This window comes from Haliotis rufescens, unplaced genomic scaffold, assembly GCF_023055435.1.
Source record: "Haliotis rufescens isolate VD_foot unplaced genomic scaffold, xgHalRufe1.0.p SCAF_1, whole genome shotgun sequence".
Lineage (NCBI taxonomy): Eukaryota > Metazoa > Mollusca > Gastropoda > Lepetellida > Haliotidae > Haliotis > Haliotis rufescens.
In genome coordinates this window covers 76,844,046-76,871,340 of record NW_025963779.1, presented here as the reverse complement: position 1 = coordinate 76,871,340, position 27,295 = coordinate 76,844,046, and the positions used below count along the sequence as shown (strand labels likewise).

At 39.8% G+C, this 27,295-nt stretch overlaps 2 protein-coding genes across 3 annotated transcripts in view; one reads left to right on the top strand and one right to left on the bottom strand.

Annotated features, from left to right (window-relative positions):
* The window catches only part of LOC124147843 (uncharacterized protein CG43867-like), a 43,964-nt gene extending 32,816 nt beyond the window's left edge, over window positions 1–11,148 (bottom strand). Inside the window, exons 1-2 of one of the 2 annotated variants that reach the window (XM_046518637.2) lie at window positions 11,032–11,148; window positions 7,587–8,938 (exon numbers count right to left, since the gene is read on the bottom strand). In XM_046518637.2, coding sequence (XP_046374593.2) covers window positions 7,587–8,844 — 1,258 coding nt within the window. In that variant the 5' untranslated portion in view covers window positions 8,845–8,938; window positions 11,032–11,148. The remainder of the gene's footprint in view (window positions 1–7,586; window positions 8,939–11,031) is intronic. The other variant, XM_046518636.2, reaches the window with a different exon arrangement.
* A 3,876-nt stretch (window positions 11,149–15,024) lies between these two features.
* Window positions 15,025–27,295, top strand: LOC124147842 (polyamine oxidase 4-like). Its single transcript, XM_046518635.2, has 8 exons — window positions 15,025–15,159; window positions 16,768–17,013; window positions 18,026–18,210; window positions 19,498–19,739; window positions 21,199–21,431; window positions 23,039–23,260; window positions 26,217–26,339; window positions 26,760–27,295. Exons 2-8 carry the CDS (start codon window positions 16,770–16,772, stop codon window positions 27,050–27,052), a joined length of 1,542 nt encoding a protein of 513 aa, XP_046374591.2. The 5' UTR covers window positions 15,025–15,159; window positions 16,768–16,769; the 3' UTR covers window positions 27,053–27,295.

Genomic DNA, 27,295 nt, shown 5'->3' with positions numbered 1-27,295 from the left:
TGCCAACGCTTTAACCACTAGGCTACCCAACCGCCCCAATTGAGTGAGTGACTGAGTGAGTGAGCGAACAAGCAAGGTTTTACAGAACTGAACAGTATTTTAGTTATTTCACGGGAAGTCAGCTTAATGAGGGCAGCGATTTACCTGTGCCTGCTCAGAGGCCAATATTTGATCCCAAGACTTCAGCCAACGTCAGTACAAATTCCCAATTTGATTTACAAATTCCTCTATTAATAGTGTTAGTTATATAACCACTGTTATAGCTTTGTAGACGTGACTTGCATTTCACTGATAAAATATGAGATATGACGACTGAAAAGGCTTTAATGTTCAGTTTTACACGATGGCATTGAATGTAAATAAATAAACTCCTAATTAAGAAAATAAGAACAATCCAAATTTTGAAAAAATTATTCATTTTCTTCCAATTTCCAAGAATCATTTAACATGTTTAACACTTTCCTAAAAATATACAGTCCTTAACTAAAGGGAATTCTTCACCAAGAATCATTTAACATGTTTAACACTTCGCTAAAGATATACAGTCCTCAACTAAAGGGAATTCTTCACCAAGAAGAATTTACATAAAAGTTGCATACAAGGACACACTTAAACAACAAGGAACTATATATCATGATATATGTGACAACATGAAAGGAGAAATATTCGTCTTTAACCTTCTTTATCATTGTTTACAATTAGATTACACATGCCAAATATATCAGATTTAGACATATTAATGTTTAGATAAGCTCCAATATTCCAACTGTATGCCAAGGTGTATCCATGTACATACTGAACTTCTAAAACTTCTCAGTGACTTGAAGAGTGTCAGGTTCTCTTCTGTCCTACCATACATAGCATCGTAACCTTAGCAACAAGAGGATTGTCAGGGCAGTCAAAGGTATTGTTTTCATGGTAATAGCTCTACTGATAACACAATTTCCTTTATGAAACTGAGAAACAAGCAATGAGGAAGCTAATTTGTCCACCATTATGAACGTTGATAACCAAACATTTCATAAAAACAACTAGTCAATTTGATCACCACTGTTAATCCTACCACACCGTTTCCATGATAACATCACCTTAAAGGGATTAAGGAAAACAATTCCTCAGTAGCTCTTAATAGTCAGGTATACATGGGAAAGTCACATGATGCAGGAAGCACCTGGCATGACAAGGACCCAGTTGCCATGGTTACACAAATCTATGTGCCATACTAATTTTTCGTTTTATGTTCAACAGACTTTTGCTGGCCAATTTGTTTTCAGGGTTGGTGGGGGTTGGGGTGGTAGCACAGTATGTTTTAACATGAAGCATGAAGTTGTTTTACAGCTTAGAGGTGGGACGAAAAATAAAGGTGAATACTCTTTATAGTGTAGGATGATTTGTATTTTTACAGAATTGAATTACTATTGACAAAGCTTTGTTCTGTTCAAAAGCAGAATGCAGAAGCAAAAACATACATATAATATATGTTGTCGGGGCTTTCTATTGTTGACATTCGTGAGTCACCAGACTTACAGAATACTGTTGTGCAACAACTAGGACTCTTGGTCTTTTAGAATGGCTTAATAAGACAAGGGGTTCAGAGACCATGGTAAATCAAACAACACTTATGTTACATCAAATACTTTAAATATTCTTAAAACAATTTCCCAAGTAAGGAAAAGACATATGGACTGTTGAGATTTCCCAACCATGCCTACATGTAGCTATTGCTGTTAAATATATCATGCATAAAAGTTTTAGACATACACAACACGAACCAGTCATGCATGATGACATTTTGTAACCTTATTACCATGAGTACAGCTTATATTCACATTAATCTTTAGTTAGCATGGGCTAAAACACAGCTCAAGCCATAGCTGTGTTGCCTTTTTTTGGCAAATGGAAAATGCATGGTTGCAAATGTATATATAAAAGTTGATGGATTGTCTTTAGAAATGACAACAAAATTTTTAAATTTAAGTATGCATGCGTTGAGGCTTTACTTTCAAGTACGACCTGCTTTGAGGTTTTTATTTTTCAAGTAATACCAAAGATTTCATGTTGAGTTATCTATAAGACCTGCTTTGTGGTTTTACTTTTGAACTATTTCAATTAATATTCAACTAAAGTTGGAGGGAGAGAAGGGGTGGTGGGGTGTGTGTGTGTGTGTGGGGGGGGGGACAGTTTCTTCCGCTTCAACATGTTCAAATGTTTAGCATTCGAAATCAGTTTTACAGCCTATAACTATCATTCAGAAAGACCAGTGTTAACCCTTTGGAGGCTGCATAATGAAAAACAACATTCAGACCCTCACTTTCCCAATCTCGTTACCAACTTTATGATCAGTCAGATGAAAAACAGTAGCCAGTAGTAAGATCTGATTTTAATGCTATTGTTTAGGGTCTTTTTGTCAATCACAAATGTAACTGATTAATTTTGGACTTCTGTGTTTTGTGGTATTGGTATCCTGGTCAGCAATGGTTACATCATATCTGATTACTGAGAATTTGCAATACACTTTGTAGCTATATCATATATGAGCCTGTACATATGATTTGTTTGTTTTTCTCTCGGTTGTTTAATGCCACACTCAGCAATATTCCAGGTATATAATGGCAATCTGTAAAGAACGAGTCTTGACCACACAATCCAGTGATTGACATCATGAGCATCAATATATGCAATTGGGAAACGATGCACCAATGAAGTCAGTGAGCCTGACCACCTGATCCTGTAAGTCGCTTCTTACGACAAGCATGGGTAGCTGAAGACCAATTCATACCTGCATCTTCACGGAGACTACATCAGAAGATATAGTCTGATTACATGATTGTTGTTAGGGGGCGGAAATCTAAAAGCATCAGATGTTGTAAATATTTTTCTGCCTATGTTGTGCATCTTTACATAACTTGTGACAAATGTGTTGTGTCACTTTTATTGACAGCAAGGTACACAAACGAGCGAGGTCTTGGGAAATAAATAGTCATGACCATTCATCTTCCCGAGGCAAGAGAGTTAACTGACTTTTAAAGTCAAGTTTCCACCCTTGCCGAACTAGGCTGGAATTACTGGGCTCAATCGTAGCGCCACCAGTGGCTATTACCAGTTATGTCCCTTCTAAGCCTCGCCTATGGACCAATCAGATTCCACCTCTCGTATCACTTGTGTTTGCTTCACGCAAAATGGTGGCGCCCAGTCAGGACGATCTGATCGATAATCAAGATCTATATTGTGATAAACGGGTCTTACATCGCGAAATGCATCAAATCACATGAGCACCTTGAATAAAAACATGAAAAGATTTGGAAAATATCTGCTGACAATGAGTTGGCAGTGCACATACTTTGCAAATCCTGCAATCGACCAAAATCTGCATGACAGTTTACGAACCGGATTTCAATTTCGGTGCCATATTTTGATTGGACTATGCAAAGACTCGTTAGTCCAGCCAAAATGTAACTCCGTAATACCAACCTAGTTCGGCAAGGGTGGAAACTGGACTTTTAAAGTCAGTTAACTCTCTTCCCTCATTCCCCGTTGCCTTGTTCATGAGTGTGACTGAAGAGAGCTGAAATATTATGTACCATGATTCATGGGCAATTTTCAAGTAACTCCATCGTGAGTGTATATTTTACCCATGACACACAGAAAGACATACCTTCCTAAATAAGAAAGCTACAGGATAAATCACAGCAAAAATGAAGAACAAGGCATGGTTTTATTTCTCAATGAAACATTGTTCTATCATGACATCATTTTGGGAGATTTGCAACTTGATCAATGTTGATGACATCATAAACTGGACGATTTAGTTTAAATACAAAGGCCAAACAATTGCATCCAAAAGTGGTCAAGATGCGGAAATTTAGATATTGGAGAAAAGGTGAAGATAATCATTGTCAATTATTTTTATGTTGGTGAGAATATTCAGGAAATACTTAATCCCCCCCTGTTCATATAATTGACTTGTCCGACACTGCCAAGATCGGATTATATACAGGGTGAGGTGAGGTGAAATGGGGTTTAACGTCGCGTCCAAGATTATTGCACTTATATAGCGACGTGCATGTACGTGTATGTGTTTGTTAGGCTGCTTGTACTAGTCCGGACTAATGCCGATTTGGAGTGCTAGCTTACTGAGATACCTTGCCGCAGTTTAACATAAATACCCCACTCAGACACAGTATACTGACTCCAAGCCGACCAGTCCTTGTTTTAGCCCCTTAATGCCGAGTGCCAGACAGGGTAACAACAAGTACCATCTTTTAACATCTTTTGGTATGAAGAGGCCAGGGATCGAACCCCGGACCTTCCGCTCTCCCGGCAGATGCTCTACCACTAGACCACTGAGGCTGTCTTGTATTCAGGGAGTCATCTTTATGTAAATACATAGAGGTTATCATGCGAGTGTGTTTGGGGATGGTAAATATCCTGCATAAGGAATAAACATTGTATTTAGCGAGCCTTGGCGAGCTAAATACATAGTGTTTATTCCTAATACAGGATATTTACCATCCCCAAACACACAAGCGTGATAACCTCTTTATCATAAAATGTCATTCTTTAATTCTGTGCTTCAAAATCGCTTTCCCTCTCTCAAAACATTACCGAAACATTGCGAGTTTTCCTGGAATGCGCGCATTAATATTTATTACGTCACAGGGTAAGTGATGTGTCGGTCGGACAGTGACAGTAGCCAAAATAGTTCCAACTGAAATCTGTTTCCTATACAGTGTCGAAGCAACATATACGCAAAACAACAATTGTTTTTAATTGCCTTTCGCGGCAATCCACCGGTCTGTCCGCTAGAGTAACTGCCCTTTGTCAAAGGGAAGCTACTCTAACCCTAGTCTATGAGACGTCACGACCACAGTCAGACGTTGTTGACAGTCAGACTGTCTTGTCATAACGTTAAGAAGTGTAGTCAGATGTACACACAGTGACAAAACGAAACAAGGTAACAATTCAAACATATTTCGGCCAAATCCAACTATTTTAATTTGTGGGGAAGGTTTCAAGCCGCAGAGGTCTACAAGCACAGATATGGCTACTGATCCCACTTGGCTAGGCCTCGTGCCCTCATAAAATTGTTTCGAAATTTATATCTCCAAAGTTGCCAAAACTTATAAAATGCCTTAGCTACTTCACATTTAGACACTGATTTTCAGTATATTAGACTGTTCTTTTGATAATGATAGCAATTATCCCTGTAGTTTATCCAGATTCCCGAGTTAATTCTGACTCGATCGCCGAATGAGGAGGGCGACGCCATGTTTGTTTATAAACAGTGAAAGTTACCTTTGATATTTGCATCTCTATCCGCATATGACCCCAACGGATATCGTTTTTATCCGTTGGCTTTATCCTGCCGAGAAACCTACCCATTATATGATAAAGGTATATATCCTTAAAAACATTTTAACCTGGTTAAAGGGGTTGTAAATAATGTTAATATTTCATATACAAAACATACAACTCATGGTTCTGCACCCCTCGTAGTTCAGTCTCCTGCAGTGATGTTTTGTATGATTAACAACCCCAGTCGTTTATCTCTTAAAGGTTTGAGCAGGCATCTGAGCATGTCAGACGCAGGTGATCCTATGTCATCCAATTCGAAATTGAATATTTGAAAACATACCAGGTGCTACAATAGCAGTCTTATTATACAGGGGAACACAAAAGAATTGACAAATAAGTGACAGTGTTGCACTTCCTTGTCTGTCGACATGATCAGGACGATTCAGACCACTTCCTAACCTCTGTCTTATGTAAACAGCCTGATATTTTCCTACTGAATACTGAATGGCTGGTGAGAGGAACTGTGGGTAAACATGCTGTAGTTGGTCATGCATTACTGTACTGACATGATGCAATGACTATATTTGTACCTTTGAAAGGAATCCGGATAATGAACAAAAGCTTTAGAGTAATGTTAGAGTAAGGTGAGTGAGTTGGGTTTAACGCCGCTTTTAACATTATTCCGGTTATATCACGGCGTGTCAGCTTAATTTGGGAGGAAAGCGTGAAGTGATGCAGGTCTCAGACGTTTACCACTTCAGTGAAACCCACGAGCATGAGTATGGTGCTGACAAACCTAGAAACATAATCGGGGCAAACTGGGATTCAAACCCACAATCATAGGTTTCTTGCGTGCCCAAGAAGTCCAAAACTTGGAAGTGACTGTCAGGCATTTGAACATTTCAAAGTTTTTCAAATCTTTCAAATTTGACATTTCCAGCAGGCCCCCATGACAATGAAAAAACGTGAACCAAGGCTTGCTCCCCTCTCATCTGAATCGGACTGTCAAATCTCAGCATGTTGCACGTGAGGGGTCAATACGCAGAATAACAACCCGTCGAAACAATGGACATATTGCACCCTAGTGGTATCACACAGTATAACATCTTCATGTTGGTAGGAAAGTCCAAGGTAATCCAGGGCCTCGTTCCACAAAGCGATCTTAGCGCTACCATCATCATAACTCTATGTTACAGTATGAGAGATATGATCGCTTTAGCGCTAAGATCGCTTTGTGGAACGAGGCTCAGGTCTTAGATGTTTGTCACTTTGGTGAAACCAACTGGCACTGGTATGTCTCAAACAAACAAATCATAATCATGATTATCAGGGTGAATCCGATCCCAACCCATAATAAAGACAAATGTGCCATGCCCACTCAAAGACTAAGGGCAGATAACTCAAAACAACTTTAAAAATCCCAATTTCAACAGCTAAAATCTCCGCCACGAAAGCTCCAAAGACTTCCAAAATTCTTGAACAGGTGCGGAATCAGATGGCCAACAAATTCTCTGCACATCCAATGTAGCAAAATTGCTTCGTTTGGCCTCCATATTGGATTAAGCCCACCTTGCATGCAAACCAAATAGGCATGACGCAAACTGATATTTGTCAGTGAGAATTGTTGAAAACAAGTTCTCCAATATCAGCTTGTTTGTTGTTTAATGGGAACTTAGCAATATTCCAGCTATATGACGGCGGTCTGTAAATATCACACTGGACCAGACAGTGATAGACATCATGATCATCGATCCACACAACTGGGATACGATCACATGAATCAACCATATCAGCAAGCCTGACCACCCGATGCCATAAGTCCTTGAAATTAGGAGGATGACTAAATCTTATATTTAACAAGTATTTGTCACAAAGTGACGAAATGTCCCCCGCCTGTATATACACAATAGTACCAAATATGAAGACAATCAAGCGATTAGTTCTTGAGATATTGCGGCAACACCGTTTTCCAACTCCAAAAGCAGATTTGCCTGCTGTGACCTTGAAAATGGGGTCAAGGTCACTAAAACCGACTGGTGTCTGCGGAGTCTGTATATACACCATAGTTCCAAATATGAAGACAATCCAGTGTTTAGTTCTTGAGATATCGTGGCAACAAACAGGTGGGACGTACGGACGGACGTACGGACGGTCGTGAAAACAATGTCCCCCGCTTCGCGCATTCGCGGCGGGGGACAATAAGAATTTTTAACATTAGGGATGACTTATGACCTCTTGTTTTTCATGTTTTATTTTGAAACTACCCATGAGTAAAACAGCAGTAAACCTACCTGTATCTTCATCTGATGAATCATCCGAGTGATAATCTCCTTCTGACTTTTTACTGGACTGGCGTCTTCGTAAAACAACATCCTCATTACCCCCTGTAGCTATCTTGTCAGACCGAGCTACATCCTTGGAACCATCAGCACTTGCCCCTGCGTCAGTTCTTGCTACAGTGTCACTAACATTAGAATCATCAAATACATTCCCCTCAGTGTCTTCACAAGTATTGCGATTCTCGTCTTTGACAACCTCACTTAAGTGTTCACAACCATTTTCTCTCACAGCTGTTTCATCTTTTAAAATTTTGGTCACATTTTCTGATTCGCTGCCATTGGGTACTGCCCCTTTCAGACAATCAACTTCAAAAGATGAAATATTTTCACATGTCACTCCTTTCCCGCCATCAATACTCACATTTGTTTTTTCTCCATCTAGATGAATCTTTGCAACATCACTATTTGTCTTGTCTGCATCATTTGCACTTGCAACGTCTGATGTGTTCACTTCAACACTTGCACAACATGCACTATCAGTATTTTCTGCTGATGAACATGATGAAGTTTTCATCAAATCCTCTTTCTTGACCATTTCACTCAATTTTTCAATGTGATCTTGTACACGAGTGCCTTCATCACCTGTATCGGACTCTGTGCGGAGAAAACTAAACACATCAGACACTACTTGTGTATTTGTTCGACTTGGTTCCTGTGACGCCAACTTTGGTCTCATAGAGACTTCCTCTTCTTCGGAAAATTCATGTATCCCATTTACAGTGTTACCATGACTACCAGAGTCGGAAACATCTGTTTTCTGTTTGTCGACATTGACATCTTCCATCCCTGATGTTGAAGTTACCTCCCCCTGTTGACGAGAACTGACTACAGGTTTTGCCACATCACTTTTACCAGGATCAATGGAAACACTTTTCTCTCCTTTAATACTGACAGTTTGTGTTTCATGGTTATCCATGGTTCCATTTTCTATTGTAGAATTTTCAGAAACAGTGTTACCTTTTGCTGCCAAAGCATTCTCTTGCCTCAAATTACAGATACATTTCCTTACAATCTGAGGCTGGCTCTGTGCTTGAGACTGAAGCAACTTGGTGTCACTAACCGACTTTTTAATGAACTTTGATGTGGAGACAATATCTTCATTCTGCACTCTGAATTCTGAAGACCTATTTGGGTCACAATTTTCACAATGCTCAACTTCCTTGAGAAAGCCAAATAATTCACTGATACACCTTGTTGATCTGTCAACCATGATGTGTTTTTAGTGGTCAGCAATGATTTATCATATTAGATTTCATCTGTTGTCTCCCTTTAGGCTGATCATGTACATGGGACACAGAACATTGCTGAAATAAAAGGGAGAACATTGATTAAGGATCTTGATTGATTGATTGATTGATATATATATATACAAAAATGAGGTAAATGCTCACTCAGTGTACATGTAATATATAATAAAGTAATAAAGTCCACGTTAGTCCATCATCTTCTTTATATCAGTTTCAGACATAGTACTTTCGCTGTCTCATGACAGCTCTTCAGTGTACCTGACAATGACATATAGTATGACGTCATACTTATGATGTGGTCATAAATTACAACTGTGACGTCATAATGTATTTACACACTCCAGCGACGACACCAAGTAATTTAACAATTGTAGAGAGACATCTGAATTAAAATATACAGTATTTGTAAAGTAACAGTGTAACATTTACGATTGAAATGACAAATCTATTAATACATTCAAGAGTTCAATTTTGGTTTCATCAATTGGATAAACATTTGTTCTTTTTCCAGTCTCAGCTGCTTGTTACTTGTATACAATTTATAAAACGGAAAAATAGTAAATTTCCTGTTTCCGCATTCATCAATGCGTTTGCTGACACCTAAGCATCGAACATCGGGGTCTCTTATCTGCTGTTTGTGTACAGTAACTCTATCTTTTAATTCCATGCCGGTTTCACCGATGTAGTTTTCGCTGCATCCCGAACATCTCATAACATACACCACATCTTTGCTGCAGCAGTTCATGTCGGCTTTCACATTGAAACCCTTGCCATTTGCAAAAAGGAAAGTAGTACCTTCACTTATGATGTTAAACGTGTTTCAGCAGGAAAAATAGAATTCCACCAAAAACAATGCCATGCAATTTTTAGTGACTTCATAACTGACCTTTCTTAAAATTATTGGTCAGTTGTACAGTATTATGACATAATTTCTCAAGCATGATATTCTGGATAAATATCTATAGTTTCAAAAATGTCCAAGGATCAAGATATATGCACGAGTACTGGAAACATACAACGTGGATCACATGAAACAATTAATATCCATTGGCAATTTAACATCTTTGTTTTAAACAATAACCTACAATATAATTTTCATAATAACGCTTGACAAAAATGTCAGAGATCCACGTAAGTGAATCAACACCTTACAGTTGAATTAAAAAAAATCAACCGTCCAAATAAACACCTTAAAACTTATTAAACCAAGCAACATACAGATTAGCAAATAATCTACAGTTAGAAAGGTTACACAACAATGTAATAATCATAACATAAAACACTATACCACTTTGTAAATCACACTAAGTCTTTGGTTTGTAAACACATATCTTACCTATCAGCCAAAGAAAGGGATTATCTACAAGTGCAACCTCCTTAACAAGTGTTAGCTGCACACTGTACACATGTACCCCATGGTAAACAACCACACCCAATACTGAAATTACAACAGCTTGAGTGGCATGATAGGTTGTGTCAATGTCACACACCAACTCTGAGGTTAATAATAGCTTTAGGATGTGTACACTTTCATAGGCTGTAGGTCATAAACATACAAAAAAGACTGGTAATAGGGAAACATAACCCCGGCTTGTATATGAACAACTACGCGCCCTTCATCACCTACAACATGAACAACATGAACAACATACACACTGGCACTTCTAAGCTGTTTCTCCTCATTTATAAATATATATAATAAGGCCATGATCTGTCTGTTGTACCATGTTAAGCATAGAGTATGCACAGCTGAAAGCTAACATGATGTTGGAATAAATCTAAAACAATAATAACAGATCAAATTGTTCCACACAGAAATTCTGCAAACCACTATTGGCACTGAACACCATCGATACATATTATTATGTAACATTCATACATGACATATATTTACACGTGTTGTTGATTAACTTCCATAATCAAAGACTCCACATCATGGATACCGTTAATATCATTCTTCGGTATCAATTTGCAATGAGGCATGCCAAAACATCAGCAATACTTTACTGCAGGAAAACACTGCTTGTCACTGAAGGCATGAAGTTGTCACATGCGATATTGACAAAATTCATCCGCAGGTTGATTCCTGTTAGAAAAGCAGGAACTATTATTACTCCTCCTATGCTAAATGACCAAATAAGTGAAGTTACCTGGTCAATGACCTATTTAGATATCTACACCAGCATACATACTGATATAAATTAACATTGTAAGTCCGCTTGACCTCCTTTCGACGTGATCACTTCCTGGTTTCGGGAGCGGTCATTGTTGCGGAATGAACGTTGCAGTCTCATCGGTCCAAAATCCCTATACACCACCGTGGGTTATTATTTTGATCTTGACGAATCGCCGTTAATTCCACACTATTCACTCATACTACACTATTGATCTGTATTCAATGGATATATGCCATAACAAATTGTTTAACTGAGTCATGTTTTAAATGTATAATCTCTAAACCCAAACTACATGCAAGTACAGGTGCATTACAATACGTATAAGCTTCGTATCTGTCCTCAAAATATTTATTAATACATTAAATTATTTAGGTTATTTGCATTTTGTTTTGTATAGGTTGTGATTCAATCTGTATAACGTCCTTAATTTCCACATACACGTACATTGCAAACGGACAAATCTGTACATTTCAATGGCTCTATATGGGAAATTATACCTATAAAACAAGGAGACGCATTAAACTTTGTTCTAGCAAAAATAGGTTTGGTATGCTCTTGAACACAACATATACGTTATAATCCTTTTTAATCAGAGTTTTTTTTAAATTTCATAAAGGACAATTAACAGTAAACTTGCCTTCACTGATGCCCCAGATATCCTCGACAGTGTATAACAGGAAGGTAACTCAAGGCACAGCCCACATATGAAGGAACAGTGCGTGCTATATATGTTTCCATAATGAAATCAGTCCCAGCTTGCCATTGTGTGAAGACTACCGGCGTTGTATTGTGCAAAGGTTAACATAACACGGACCCACTCGTCCGTATACATATAAGGGTACGTACGTCATTGTGGCGTAGTCACATCCGCATAGATACCACGTATTTCCCTGGTTTACGATATTAGAAATTCATACTGGATTTTCAGCTGAGATATTATGTTTTATTTAATAAAAAAAAACCTCAAAACCTTCTTGAATGTTCTGTACCGAAATTGTTACTTCATGAACAATTAGGTTAACTTTCAACGTAATCGTTTTAATACACATGACTATTCTTATAGTCATCTGACGGTTTACCTGTACTGGAAACTGTATATATCCCCTGTTGTGCCACCACAATGTATAAGGCGTCATACAATAAATAAGCCTTTGGGGAAATATTTCTTTTTAATGTAGGGAGTAGTCACAGTCATATACATGGCAACCCAAGATGCCCGTTAGTCGCTAGAAGGTTAACAACCATCTCATCCTACCGGGGGCACATTTCGAACAAAGTCACTAGCCCAGGGAGACGCCACACATGTTACACGTGCTTCAGTGTGGGACCGAAACCCTGTAGAAACTGTCAGGGGCCAAGCTGCCAAACGCGGTTACCCATCCAACCATCTCCGCGACCGACGTTGCTTAACTTCAACTGATTTGTGACCTGTGCGCTCTGCACGGGAACATGAAGACATACGTAGAGGCTAGCAGGATGTCTTACATGTTTGTCTGTTGTTTAACAACAATATTCCAGCAATATACCAGGTATACTTATGATGGAGGTCTACAAAATCGAGTCCGGTCTGGACAGACCAGAGAATGACACCATGAGCATCAATGTACTAATTGGGATACGATGACATGCATCAACCAAGTCAGCGAGCCTGACCACCCATTCCCATTTGTCTCCTTTTATCACAAGCTTGGGTTGCTGGAGACATAATTATTCTAACCCAGAATCCCCACTGGGGAAGTCTGCATCAATAACATTAGTTCTGTAATGGTCATAGTGAAGATAAAACATGTTTTTTTCTCAATGTCCAGTTTACGATGATCTAAGATCTACCTAATTTACGAGTATAACGGCTAAAGTGTCCAACTTTTTAAACCTGTCAAGCAATGAGACATTCTGTGTCCTTTTTAAACATGAGGTATATTTCACTGAAAAAACATGGGTAAAACATCTTTCTCTGTATATGTCATCTAGTTTTGTATCGTCTCATATAACTTTATATTATTTATTTTTATGTATAAACTCTAATTTATCGTGGCACGTTTTTTATGATGTACAGCGGTAAGACGAAAATAAAATATAAACCTGTCAGTCTGTCTGTCTATAGTCCCCCGCCGTGATATTGCTGGAATATTGCTAAAAGCGGCGTAAAACCATACTCACTTACTGACTGCCGATGTGACACCTCATGACAGCCGATAACATTGGGGATCGGGTGGTCAGGTTCTGTGACTGGACTGCTTGATTGTCATCGTACCCCAAAGGCGTGGATAGTTGCTCATGGTTTGGGGTTGTCGTAAAAGGCGACTATGCTTGTCCTAAGAGGCGACTAAGGGGATCGGGTGGTCAGGCTCACTGACTTGGTTGATGCATGTCATCGATCCCAATTGCGTGGATCGATGCTCATGATATCAATCACTGGATTGTCTGGTACAGGCTCGTTTATTTACAGTCCGCCGTCATACAGCTGGAATATTGCTGAGTGCGGCGTTAAACAACAAACAAACAAACATGGTTTGGGTCACTGTATTAGTTATTTGTCTGGCACGGACATGATTATTCACAGGTCGCTATGATATAACTGAACTATTTTTACGGCGGTTAAAAACAACATTAACTCGCTCGCTCGATATTCAACTTAAAAAAAATAGTGCAGGCTGATCATGAGTGGTCAATATGACAGTACGAAACTGAATTAGAGCCATGTCTCTTTTCATAGGAGATGAAGATGCTATTTAAAAATTCAAGTTACCATGTTGAAATTTCAAAATAATAAATTAACGTTTTGACATTGTTATGGCACTTAGCATTTCAAATCAGTATAAAATTTCAACATCCTTTATTGAATGTTCAAGAAAAATATTATATGACCCAAACGGGCTTCCGTATAATAGTTATCACGTGAGCATAAATGCACACGGAACCGAGGCCCGTTTTTTCGTCATGTTTGTACCGGTGTCGGAGCTATCTACACTGAGGAAAAACGCTCGTGGCATTTTCACGTCATGAGATTTCCTGTTATGTTGTGTTTGACCAACGAAGAACGACATATCATATTTAGTCAAATCATTGGATAAGATATGATAATGGTGTGAGATTCAAATTCCACTTGTACTCATATATTTTCAAATTGAGATAATCACATATTCTACCATGAATTTGGAAAATGCTCGATGCTTGAAATTTTCCCTCTAACCCCAAATGTAGTATTGTGTTTATACTTTCCTTTGCGTCTTTGGGAATGCAATCATAGTGAATTTTAAAAAGGTTTACGACTGACCATATTTCCCACATGAATTTGCCTTTTTCTTTCTTTGATTAGATTGGTACGAGATTGCAGACGAACGGGAAATCAACCAACTTACATTCTTACTATATCAATTACATGATAGTAATGAAACAGAAGTTCAAACTGACAAACAAAGGAAATAATTTAGCAGGGGTAAGAGTATTTGGCATCACGGCAGTCGTAACTTAATTAAATTGTGTGTTAACATATGTATGTAAAGGTCAGTCGGCTGCGAGTTCAACTCCAAGCATGGTTGTAGCCACCTATCACAGTGGGGAGCTTTGACTTTTGGCAGAGAGCTCGCTGCGAGGAGCTTGGTACATAGCACATTTCATAAAAAATCATAGCAGAGCGGAGTGGAACTATTTCTTTATGCATCGGAATATATAATTTAATTTAAATTTAGACCCTGAACGCTCTTTCAGTTTCACAGGAAAATTCACCAATACCGCTCAACAGGCAGAGAATACATTTAAGTTCCAGTAAAGAACGCACCCAAGGCACATATAAACTCCGATCGCCACCGTAACTATACATGTACGGCGCAAAAGTTAGAAGTCCATTTTTTTACTCTCAATTTCACAATCAATACTCCTTATTAACAGCACCCTAAGTAGTTCAGCTTAACATTTCAATGATGTTCATTCAAAGTTTTGTTTTTGTAAATCATTTGTTATATATTACAAACATATGTCAGAGAGAAGATTAGGGCAATGATTTCTCCCTGTGGCGGGACATTCAGCGTGCGGAAACAGGAAGTAAAGTGTTAAGCGAAGCACGTTAGAAGCTCAATGTAAATACTACGTCTGTAAGAGGTAAACGAGCCACTGACATCGCAGACTAGCCTACTGTTTAACGGAAGATACTAAATGCCTGCTAGCATCTCTGATCGTTTTTTGATCTTATTTGGCACGGCAATGACCATATAACATTCCGATACAAACTACTGTTGTAGCCCCAGGCGCCGGGGTTTTTTCACACTGACATTGAACGAGACAATTGAAAAATTCTCTAATTTTTGTTTGTTTTCCTCCAAACCCTGTACCCATTCTATAATTTCAGTGTGATACTACATGTGGTTACAGGGCCAAATGAAAATATCTTCAGTGATAATACCCGTGAAGATCCGGGGTAGAATAGGTCTTCAGAGGCGACTAACGGGATCGGGTGGTCAGACTGGCTGACTTGGTTGATGGATGTCATTGTTTCCCATTTGCGTGGATCGATGCTCATGATGTCAATCACTGGATTGTCTGGTTCGGACACAATTATTGATACAGCCCGTCATCATATAGCTGGAATATTGCTGAGTGCAGCGTTAAACAACAAACCAACCAACCAACTTTTTATGTTTAGAGAATGTCTCAACTCTGGGATTTACGTGTGTTTAGATCTATTTTTGTGTGCACAGGATTCTCAGTTATAATTTGGGGGGTTCCATGACATGAACACGGGGTCCCGGGGGTCCCAGGGTTCCCAGGCTTGCAACATGTAAGAAAATTAACTTCATTTCAAGATTTTCACTGATGTCACATCCTCAGAAGCCTTTAGTCTCTTGTAGACGATTTCAATGTAAGATTGAAGAAAATCAGCCCTGAACTGTGAAATTTCAGTAAATTTTCTTTCTAGAATAATACATGATTGTTTGTTGTTTAATGCCACACTCAGCATTATTCCACCAATATGACGGCGGTCTTTAAATAATCGAGACTGGACCAGACATTCCAGTGATTGACATCAGCAGCAATCTACGTAATTGGGATAAAATGCATGCATCAACCAAGTCTGCAAGCCTGACCACCTGATCGTTAGTCGCCTGTTACTACAAGCCCCGTGAAGATCCGGGCTAGAATAGGTCTTCAGCAACCCATACTTGCCGTAAGAGGCGACTATGCTTGTCGTAAAAGGCGACTAACGGGATCGGGTGGTCAGGCTCGCTGACTTGGTTGATGCATGTCATCGATCCCAATTGCGTGGATCGATGCTCATGATGTCAGTCACTGGATTGTCTGGTCCAGACTCGATTATTTACAGACCGCCGTCACATAGCTGGGATATTTCTGAGTGCAGCGTTAAACAACAAACCAACCAACCAACCAACTGTTACTACAAGCATAGTTGCCAGTTATGGCAAGCATGGGTTGCTGAATATCTATTCTCTACACAGATCTTCACAGATCTGAACAATACATGTAGAAATGTCAGTTTTGTGTAACATTTGACAATTTTGATTAGGTTTATTTGATTCAGACAGCCAAACGTTTTGGAGTCATTCATGGCTTACAAAGTAGATAATTTGTATCCATTCCTAATGTGTATTCTTATAAGACAGTATTTTCTTTTCAGTAAAACCCTGTAATGTGTATGAATATTGTGTCCTGCAATACTGTATAAGTTTAATTGAAATATTTCTTTTATTTCAGAAATGACACCACAGAGACAGGGTCGATTGGTATCAGTGATTTTGGCAGTGTTTGTAGTGGTGGCGTTGGTGGAATGTAAAAGGAAAGAAATTATTGTGATCGGCGGAGGCATTGCAGGACTTGCAGCTGCTCGGGCTATCAGGAACAATAGGACAGCTGACTACCATGTGACCGTGTTTGAGGCCAGGAGGGAACGATATGGTGGGCGTGTGTGGACAGACAAGAAAAACATGCCCCATGCCACAGGTTTGTTGATACTTTGATTGAAATCTGTGAGTCATTCACGATCAGTATCATGTTTTATGCTTATGATTGTTGTTGTCATTGTTATGTAGCTTTAAGAGCTCAAACTGTCACATTCTGGTTGGTCTATATATAAGATATGCTTCTTAACATTATTGCATCCCTGAGTCCCCTTATCTTGCTGTCTCTGACACTTTAAAGATTCAACCAGTGAAGATCTGGTAAGAATAGGTCTTCAGCAACCCATTCTTGCGACTATGCTTGTTGTAAGAAGCGACTAACAAGATTGGGCTTTCAGGCTCGCTGACTTGGTTGATGCTATCATAGTACTCCTGTTGCGTGAATCGATGCTCATGATGTTAATCACTGGATGGTCTGGTTAAGACTTGATTATTTACAGACCACCATCCTATAGCTGGAATATTGCTGAGTGCGGCATTAAACAACAAACAAACTTTAAAGATTCATCCCTCAGCAGAAAGAGGGAGATTTTATGATACTTCATGTGGCTTTGTCAGAATTATGAGCAAATAGGGTATGATGGGTTATCTCCCATTGAAAGAGCATCCTTATTTGGCTCATCTTGGCAAATAACTCTGGTGCTGTGTTTTCATGCAGTTTAGAAAATGCCAGGTAATTGTTGATCAGAGGGGATCACTAGCTCGTCCAAAGGTACGGACACAAGAACCAACATCCCTTGAATTTAAGCTTCAGTGGCCAGAATATGCATGTAAACACTGTTTAGCTGATATTTTACTTCCATCTGCAACACAAAGATGTCTACGAGGAAAGACTACAACAACAAGTCTTGAAACCTGGATTTTGTGTCTTTATAGATGTCATACTCAACTGTAATTTTACTCCCACACATTAATTGAAATAAACCGATATAATTAAAAAATAATCATTCATAAATTCCTTGATCTTTTTTCTTTGATTGGAATCTGAAACTAGTTGATCATTAAAGAAATCTGTTATTTGGAACAACACAAACCATCAGTGCATCATCTTGCAGGTGTGGAGGCAGACCTCGGAGGCGCGGTGCTGAACTCCGCAGCCAGCAACAACCTGTTACTCAATCTCACGGAGAAGCTGGACCTACAAACCACTAAACTGGGACCAATGCAATTGTTTGTGACCAAACTTAACAAGAGATTTTCAGGAACTGAATTGGTTGAAGCTTTCATTGAAGCCAGAAAAGTATGTTTCTATTTGCTTTAGAAATATGAAATTCTTCATATTGGATACATGGATGGGATGAAAATATTCAGTTGATATTATGTATTTTTATTTTTTAATATTTAAGATTTATCTTCTTTTCATAATGATATTTGATGTACTAGTAGGGGCGGTCGGGAAGCCTAGTGGTTAAAGCGTTCGCTCGTCACGCTGAAGACCCGGGTTCGATTCCCGACATGGGTACAATGTGTGAAGCCCATTTCTGGTGTCCCCCACCGTGATATTGCTGGAATATTGCTAAAAGCGGCGTAAAAACCATACTCACTCACTGATGTGCTAGTATTCTATGTGCAGTTCTGTGGGCCTACCACTTGGCCTCAGAGCTACAGACAAGTAGCGTATTTGCGTAAAATACCCCCCAAAATATTCAAAACCCAATTACTTTCAATTAACTTGTATACAGAAACACATGCATTAAATGAAAAACTCAAATGTATAAAAACATGACCCGTAAATATCCAATGAAGCTTTTTCATCATGCGTACAATGGAGCTAATTTCCGAAACACAATTACGAGCTATTTACTTTCTGAGTCAAGCCTATATTTAGAACCGTTATATACATCTAAAACATTTTTAAATTTTTTTTTTGAAATCTCAAAATGTGCTCTCATTTTGGGAAAAACCCAATAGAGTGATGAATAGATGAGTGAAAAAATATAGGTTACCCAATGAAAAATGTAATAACCCAATTAAAATAGAAACCTCAAGTAAAAACTCAATTGCTCTCTGGAGCTCTGGGGCTTACAACTGAGTTGATTCACTGTACTGTGATATAATGTGTATCTCCATTATGAGGATGGGGTATTATGAGGATATGCACTTGTGTGAAGCAGTCTCATTTATCATCAGTGGGTCAAATAGTGAGTTGAGAGAGTGAATATAGAAATTAAGAAGATTCAATATATGTCACAGCCCTGGACCCTGGCACTATGCATTAAGGAGCTAAAACAAGGACTGGTTGGCTCGGAGTCAGTATACTGTGTCTGAGTGGGGTATTCATGTTAAACTGCGGCATGGTATCTCAGTGAGCTAGCACTATAAATCGGCATCAGTCCGGACTAGTACAAGCAGCCACACACACACGTGAATGCACGTCGCTATATACGTGCAATAATCTTGGACGCGACGTTAAACCCCATTTCACCTCACCTCACCTGTGCCATTGTATGGATTTTGGTGATTAGGAATCTGCACGACTATATTACTATCACACCTATGTTTACTCCTTGCCTGTCTTCATTTCCAGCGGTATCTGCAAGCAATAGAGAGTGTGAAGGGAGAAGACCGATCAGTGCGGAGTGTGGTCTCACAGGCTATTGATGAGCTGAGGAGTCTGGGGCAGGACAATAAGGAGGTTGTCATCAGCATCATGGAACTCCTGCCCACTTACAACTTCCCCGACTTCTCCTCCGCCCTGTATCAGACAGATCTCATTGACTTCGGCTTCGACACATTTGTCCTGGATGGTATGGGGGAGTTGACAGACAGGTGAGTCTGGCTGTGACACATTTGTCCTGGATGGTATGGGGGAGTTGACAGACAGGTGAGTCTGGCTGTGACACATTTGTCCTGGATGGTATGGGGGAGTTGACAGACAGGTGAGTCTGGCTGTGACACATTTGTCCTGGATGGTATGGTGGAGTTGACAGACAGGTGAGTCTGGCTGTGACACATTTGTCCTGGATGGTATGGGGGAGTTGACAGACAGGTGAGTCTGGCTGTGACACATTTCTCCTGGATTGTATGGTGGAGTTGACAGACAGGTGAGTCTGGCTGTGACACATTTGTCCTGGATGGTATGGGGGAGTTGACAGAAAGGTGAGTCTGGCTGTGACACATTTGTCCTGGATGGTATGGGGGAGTTGACAGACAGGTGAGTCTGGCTGTGATACATTTGTCCTGGACGGTATGGGGGAGTTGACAGACAGGTGAGTCTGGCTGTGACACATTTGTCCTGGATGGTATGGGGGAGTTGACAGACAGGTGAGTCTGGCTGTGACACATTTGTCCTGGATGGTATGGGGGAGTTGACAGACAGGTGAGTCTGGCTGTGACACATTTCTCCTGGATTGTATGGGGGAGTTGACAGACAGGTGAGTCTGGCTGTGACACATTTGTCCTGGATGGTATGGGGGAGTTGACAGACAGGTGAGTCTGGCTGTGACACATTTCTTCTGGATGGTATGGTGGAGTTGACAGACAGGTGAGTCTGGCTGTGACACATTTGTCCTGGATGGTATGGTGGAGTTGACAGACAGGTGAGTCTGGCTGTGACACATTTGTCCTGGATGGTATGGTGGAGTTGACAGACAGGTGAGTCTGGCTGTGACACATTTCTCCAGGACGGTATGGGGGAGCTGACAGACAGGTGAGTCTGGCTGTGACACATTTCTCCTGGATGGTATGGGGAGTACAGACAGGTGAGTCTGCCTGTGAAACGTTACTCCAGGATTGTAAGATTATGTCAGCTGTGTAAGAAGTAGATTTTGAAAGGAGGTTTGAGAAAAGCAATAAGCGCTCGGTTCCAAATTAAAATATAGAGGTATCTACTCTACAGTGGGACTACAACAAATTTCAAAACAAAGTCGATTTATCTCCTAAATGACTTCAGGCTTAGTGATACTTTCTCAAATGATATACATGTATCATCAATAAATCTAATCTCCAAATTTTACTTTCAAATTCAGTCACATCCCAAACACAAGGTCCACTATATAGGAATTGCCTGACATGGGCCCTTTATCTGAACATTTCAAATATTCCAGAGGTACACCCACACTTGCCCCTACAACACAATGTTAATATGCCCCATTGTCTTTGAAAATGTGGGCCTTTATTTCAAATTTAGGGGCTAAAAGCACAAGCCCCCCCTAGAATTATCCCTACAAACAGGATGAGATGAAGAAAGAATGATATTATCGGTTATTGGAGTACTCATACGTTGCAGACTGTTGAGTGGTGGAGATGGAGAGACACATCTGTCTATAGAGCTGCGAACTGTTGTGAGACAGATCAAGGTCGATGACCGCAAGAAGAAGGTGATCGTCAGGCTGCGTGATGGCAGCCAAGTCAGTGCAGATGCTGTGGTGGTTGCCGTGCCAGCTGCAGTCATTAGAGACGAGAGCCTGATGTTTGAGCCCATGCTGCCTGGGCTGTACAAGAAAGCACTGAAGGAAATAGGTTGGTGAAAGTTGTTTTAAGGCCACAACAAAGTAATTACCCGTTTGTCAGATTTAGAACTATGAGGGAATTTGTGTTTTATTCATTATAAATAATAAATTCAAAAGTCGTTTCATCTCCGGAGTTTGTGTGCTTGTGACTGTTTCCATAGTGCCCGAGATTTAACAGTAACTTTAGGAACTCATTGATAGACATTTAGGAACCACTTTAGAACCTTGTCAGAGAGGTTGATGTTGAAACATGGTCATATAAGCCTCCTCATGAAGATACACGTTCAACCCCCCATCTACATGATTCATATACTGTTGGATTCCCCATGGGGATTCCTTGTGAGAACTGGCCCCCAGTAACCTATGCTTGCCATACAACAGTCCCCACTGTATTCCGCATCCCAAGATATGCAAATTCTACGGTCCATTTTTCTAAATTAATTTTCGTAATTCTGCACACAATTCTGCAGACTTTTAGCCTTAGTTTCCGTGAATTTCGTACTTTTGCACCTGTTTGGTTGGTGGCAGGTATACTTTTGATAAACTTTTTCACGGCTAGAATAGCTTAACGAAGTGAACCTGGACATCTGTAAACATACAGACATGCACCTTTGGTAAGCAATAATTCAAAAGTGGACTTAACTACGAAATGAAATTAATATCCGTTTTCACGTTTAAGACAAGGTTACGATTCAAATGTTAATAATCTGCAATGTATTTGATGAATTCTGCCGCAGATAAATGCAAACTTCTGCAGGAGGTCTGCACAAATTGGGATTTTCTGAAATATAGGTACATTGTTGAATGGAATCAGCATTTCTTCATAATATTTCACAACGGCGGAATCGCAGAATACTGCAGGGACTGCAAGGCAACTTCATGGATTGTGAAGTCAGGATCAGTGATTTGGTTGATAGCCAATCTCATTAAAATCAGATCTTAGTTCTTGCTATGCTAAACAAAGATCTGAGGACATCCCATTAAGGGTCACGTCAGAACGACCTTTCATCCAACCAATCAGAGCGTCGCTTACCAGATCATGAAAGTGACAATCGGAATGTGTTTTCTAATCATGCAACCACGAAATATTTAATACAGGGTATTCCGAACGACAGTATGGTTTTTAGGATTATATCCATACAATCTAGGCCATCTATGAGCCATTCCAGAATGTTCTTCTTGTCAGTTTTAATTTTTTTAAGCGAGAATACGTCAGAATATGTAGTCGCCAGTTTGAAACTAGTGTCGTTAAGCTCGAGAAAGCTGCCTTCTGATTGGCTAATGTCGATTTCTTGTCAGTCATTTTATGGTCGGTCAAAATTCGCGAAAGGTCGTTCTGGTGTGACCCGTAATGGGATGTCCTCAGATCTTTGTTTAGCATAGCAAGGACTACGATCTGATTTTAATGAGATTGGGTTGATAGAATGTTAGCATGCCTTGACAACGCGGGCTTATACCTCAATCACTAGTTTGTCAGTTCCATATTTGATTTTTATGGGTCGCCCTCAGATAGCTGCATATGGTACTGAGGGCTGCGTAAATCAAACATCTATCGATTAATTTTGTCTTATTTAAGGTGCAGTGACTTCTATGACAGCTAACGATGTGACATTTCAGGGACATCCTATGGCAACAAGCTGATTGTTGAGTTTGACGAGGTGTTCTGGCCCACTGATGTGGGAGTGTTTCTGTTGGCTGACGAGGAAGCTGAGCCTGGGATGATGCAGAAATGGTTGAACATGCACAAACTCGTAGGTCGACCCGTCCTCGTCAGTATGCTTGGCGGATCTGCTTCAGTCAAGTTTGAAAATATGACGGATGAAGAAGTGAAAGCTCTGGGTAAGTAATGGCAGATACGTCCACAGGCCAATGTACCAGGACACATTCTGTGTTGGTATGATATGGAGGATATTTCATGTGTCGAGTAAAATATCACGTCTCTCTCATCGAGTGATAGGGGAAAGGAGATATTTTCTCTAGTGGCGTAACCATGAGCTAATATATGTATCCTTTTCCCCCATCACGATATGAGAGAAACATGATATTTTATGAGACACATGGAATATCCTGTTTATTATATACTTTTAGTATAGTTGTCTTTAATTTAATTATTTCTTTACAAATGTTAAACCTTGAAACGTAAATTCTCCCTATCTAACACACAGGGACGTTTCACCACCACTTGTATTTGCGACTTAAAAATAGTTCCGTGTTGGCAAAATCTTAAAAAATATAAACAAAAGTAAAAAAAAATATTAATGTCACAAAAATTCTTTATCATATATTTAGATACGATTATGTACAAAATCAATTTCAACAAAGAAAAAATCTTGAAATCTAAGAGACTTCTGTTGGAAGCAAAAGAAGACACACTGGTCAAGTAACCAAAATGGCGCTTTGCGAAATGAATTAAATGAGAAATTTACAGTTTATAACAAAACATTTTCAAGAGAATAACAAATGGCAAGAACCGATATAACTTGCTTGTTTTGTAAAATCAGTATAATAAACTTTTTGATGTGCAGATACAAATGAGATGTTAAATTCTCCCCATGAGGATTCAGGTTTAGAATGGGCCACCAGTAACCTATCTTTGTCGTAAGGTGAGGTAGGGTGATCAGAAATGGGGTTTGACGACGCAATCAAGATGATTGCACTTATATAGCGATGTGCTTTCACGTGTGTGTATCCTTGTGAGTGAGTGAGTGAGATTTTACGCAGCTTTTAGCAATATTCCAGCAATGTCACGGCGGGGGACACCAGAAATGGGCTTCACACATTGTACCCATGTCGGGAATGTGTGTGCTTGTACTAGTAAGTCTAATGCTGATTTTATTGCGCTAGCCAAATGAGTGAGTGAGTGAGGTGGGTATAACGCCACTTTTAACAGCATTCCAGTTATATCACGGCGTGTCAGCTTAATGTGGGAGGAAAGCCCGAACTGATGCAGGTCTCAGACGTTTACCACTTTGGTGAAACCCACCAGCTCGGGTATGCTTTGGACACTTGTCAAGCATGGCCAACTTAGGATCTTATGCCAAGTGCCAGGCAAGGTAACAACAAGTACCATCTTTTAAAGTCTTTTGGTATGACGTGGCCATGGATCAAACCCACGGCCTCCAGCTCTCCGGGCAGATTCTCTATCCACTAGACCACGGAGGTGGACGCTTGTCATAAGAGGAAACTAACTTGACCGTGTGATTGCTATTGCTATTGCTATTGCTATTGCTAGTCCTTTTGCTGAATCATGAACACCTTACTTCATTGTAGGCCCTAGTGCAGAATCATGAACACCTTACTACATTGCAGGCCCTAGTGCAGAATCATGAACACCTCACTACATTGCAGGCCCTAGTGATGAATCATGAACACCTCACTACATTGCAGGCCCTAGTGCAGAATCATGAACACCATACTACATTGCAGGCCCTAGTGCTGAATCATGAACACTTTACTACATTGTAGGCCCGAGTGCTTAATCATGAACACCATACTACATTGGTCTAGTGGTAGAGCGTCTGCCTGTAGAGTGAAGGTCATGGCCGCGTCATACCAAAAGATGTTAAAATATGGTACTTGTTGTTACCCTGCCTGGCACTCGGCATTAAGGGGCTAAAACAAGGACTGTTTGGCTCAGAGTCAGTACATTGTGTCAGAGGGGGGTATTCATGTTAAATTGTGGCATGGTATTGACATTAAACCCCATTTCACCTCACCTCACAATGCTGTATTCTGAAAACTCTGCTGCAGCTTTTGGTCTTAATGCTGAAATGCTGACACCTTGCTACAATGGTTGGTCTTCATGTTGAATCATGGACTCCATATAACAGTAATTTATTTATGTGACGTTTACACGAAATACAGCTTTTCCATTGGATGAGAGGTTGTCACATGACCACGAATTGAAGTACATAAGTGTATGAACGACACATTTTTCAGTTGTCGATATTGTCGATATTCTTTAAATGACGTAAACAGAGATGGACAACTTCCACATTCCTGTTGAAACTCCTGGGAATTCCCTAGCATGAATAAATACAGAAGCATTGTTTCTGATCATCTGGGCCCTTTAATCCTGCAGTTGGTGTTTTAGCATACATTGACATAAACCAGAGAGCTTAACTGCCTGTCCATTCAAGAATATGCTCGCCACTATCCATCCTAGGGAACAAAACGAAGAAATGCACATCCAAACTATCGTAGTTCTGGCTTGATGTGTCTAGACTGACAGTTACAGCCTACAGCAAATTCAGCGGTGAATGAATTTACCTTTATTTTCATCTATGTGACACAAGCCCTGATGTTCACTCAGTTTGGCTCTCACTCTATGAAGGTCCATATTTCACACAAAATGAAAGTTAATTCTAAATTGTAGGCCCCGATGCTGAATCATTAACACCTTGCTACATTGTTTGGTCCTAATCTATTGCTGAATCATGAACATGTTACTACATTGTTTGGTCGTTACGCTGAAATGTGAACACCTTGCTACATTGTTTGGTTGTTATGCTGTGAACACCTTACTACATTGTTTGGTCATTATGCTGAAATGTGAACACCTTGCTACATTGTTTGGTTGTTACGCTGAAATGTGAACACCTTTCTACATTATTTGGTCATTATGCTGAAATGTGAACACCTTGCTACATTGTTTGGTCATTATGCTATGAACACCTTACTACATTGTTTGGTCGTTATGCTGTGAACACCTTACTACATTGTTTGGTACTCATGCTGAAACGTTAACACCTTACTACCTTGTTTAGTAATTATGCTGAATGTACTTGCATTGCAGTCCGTGAACGCCTTACAACATTGTTTGGTCCAATGGCTGAGTCAAGGGAGATAGTAAAGGTTCTGCGATCTAGTTGGAAAAGCACATTGCATTCTGGGCTTGGCAACTCATACCCTAAAGTTGGTAAGTTACTGTCTTGTGGTGTTAGTATCATACAAGTGGGGAAAACATCTTCATGCTGCATCACGCTTGGCTTTTATTGCACATGAAGCTGACATGCTGTGACAAAACTAACCGCCATAATATAGATGGAATATTGCTGTATGTACATGGTGTAGCGCTAAGCAACACACTCACGCACACACGCATTATCAGACTTGTTGCTCGTGTGTTTCTCGTATGCTTGTGCATGACTGTGTTTGGGTGAGATGTTTTCTGTTCATTTAGGAACACTGCACTAAGGTTTCCAGTAGGTTTCAGGAATAGGAAGACATAAGCAAATAAGTAAATTAGTATGAGTCAGGATAAGTATAAAGTATATTTTGATCACAAAAAAATAATTTTCTACCACTGAATAGCTATTTATTGGGCTGTTTTTTCCAGGCAATGACATCAGCATGTGGAGCACGCTGTCCGAGCCGCTGTGCCCCTATATCTACTTTGCCGGGGAGCACACCATATTCAAAGGAATCGGGACACTACACGGCGCCTACAACTCGGGCATCAGGGCTGCTGATCAGATAATGTCTGAACTCTGTGAGCAGCGAGCGAGAGAAGAGGAACAGAGAAGGCAGGAAGAAGAAAGGAAGAGAAAAGAAAAGGAAGAAAAGAAAAAAGAGAAAAAGAAAGAAAAAACTAAAAAGTCAGAGAAGAATAAGAAGAAAGACGAGTTGTAACTGGTGGGAACTAAGATGTTATTTTGTCAACAACTTTATACAAGTAATGAATGAATGAATGAGTGGTGAACTGGCCACATAGCCAAGACAAATAATTATGATCATATATTCATTTTATGTAGACGACTGATGCAGGTGATGTCTGATGATGATGATGATGATGATGATAATGATGATGATGATGATAAATGATGATGATAAATGATGATGATGATGATGATGATGATGATAATGATGATAAAT

What these genes read in the sequence shown, in the direction of transcription:
- LOC124147842 (XM_046518635.2), top strand. Translation starts at nt 16,770, where the DNA reads ATGACACCACAGAGACAGGGTCGATTGGTATCAGTGATTTTGGCAGTG. An exon ending in CTTTCATTGAAGCCAGAAAA is followed by an intron (nt 18,211 to 19,497) that starts GTATGTTTCTAT and finishes CTTCATTTCCAG; the next exon opens with CGGTATCTGCAAGCAATAGA. An exon ending in ATGGGGGAGTTGACAGACAG is followed by an intron (nt 19,740 to 21,198) that starts GTGAGTCTGGCT and finishes CATACGTTGCAG; the next exon opens with ACTGTTGAGTGGTGGAGATG.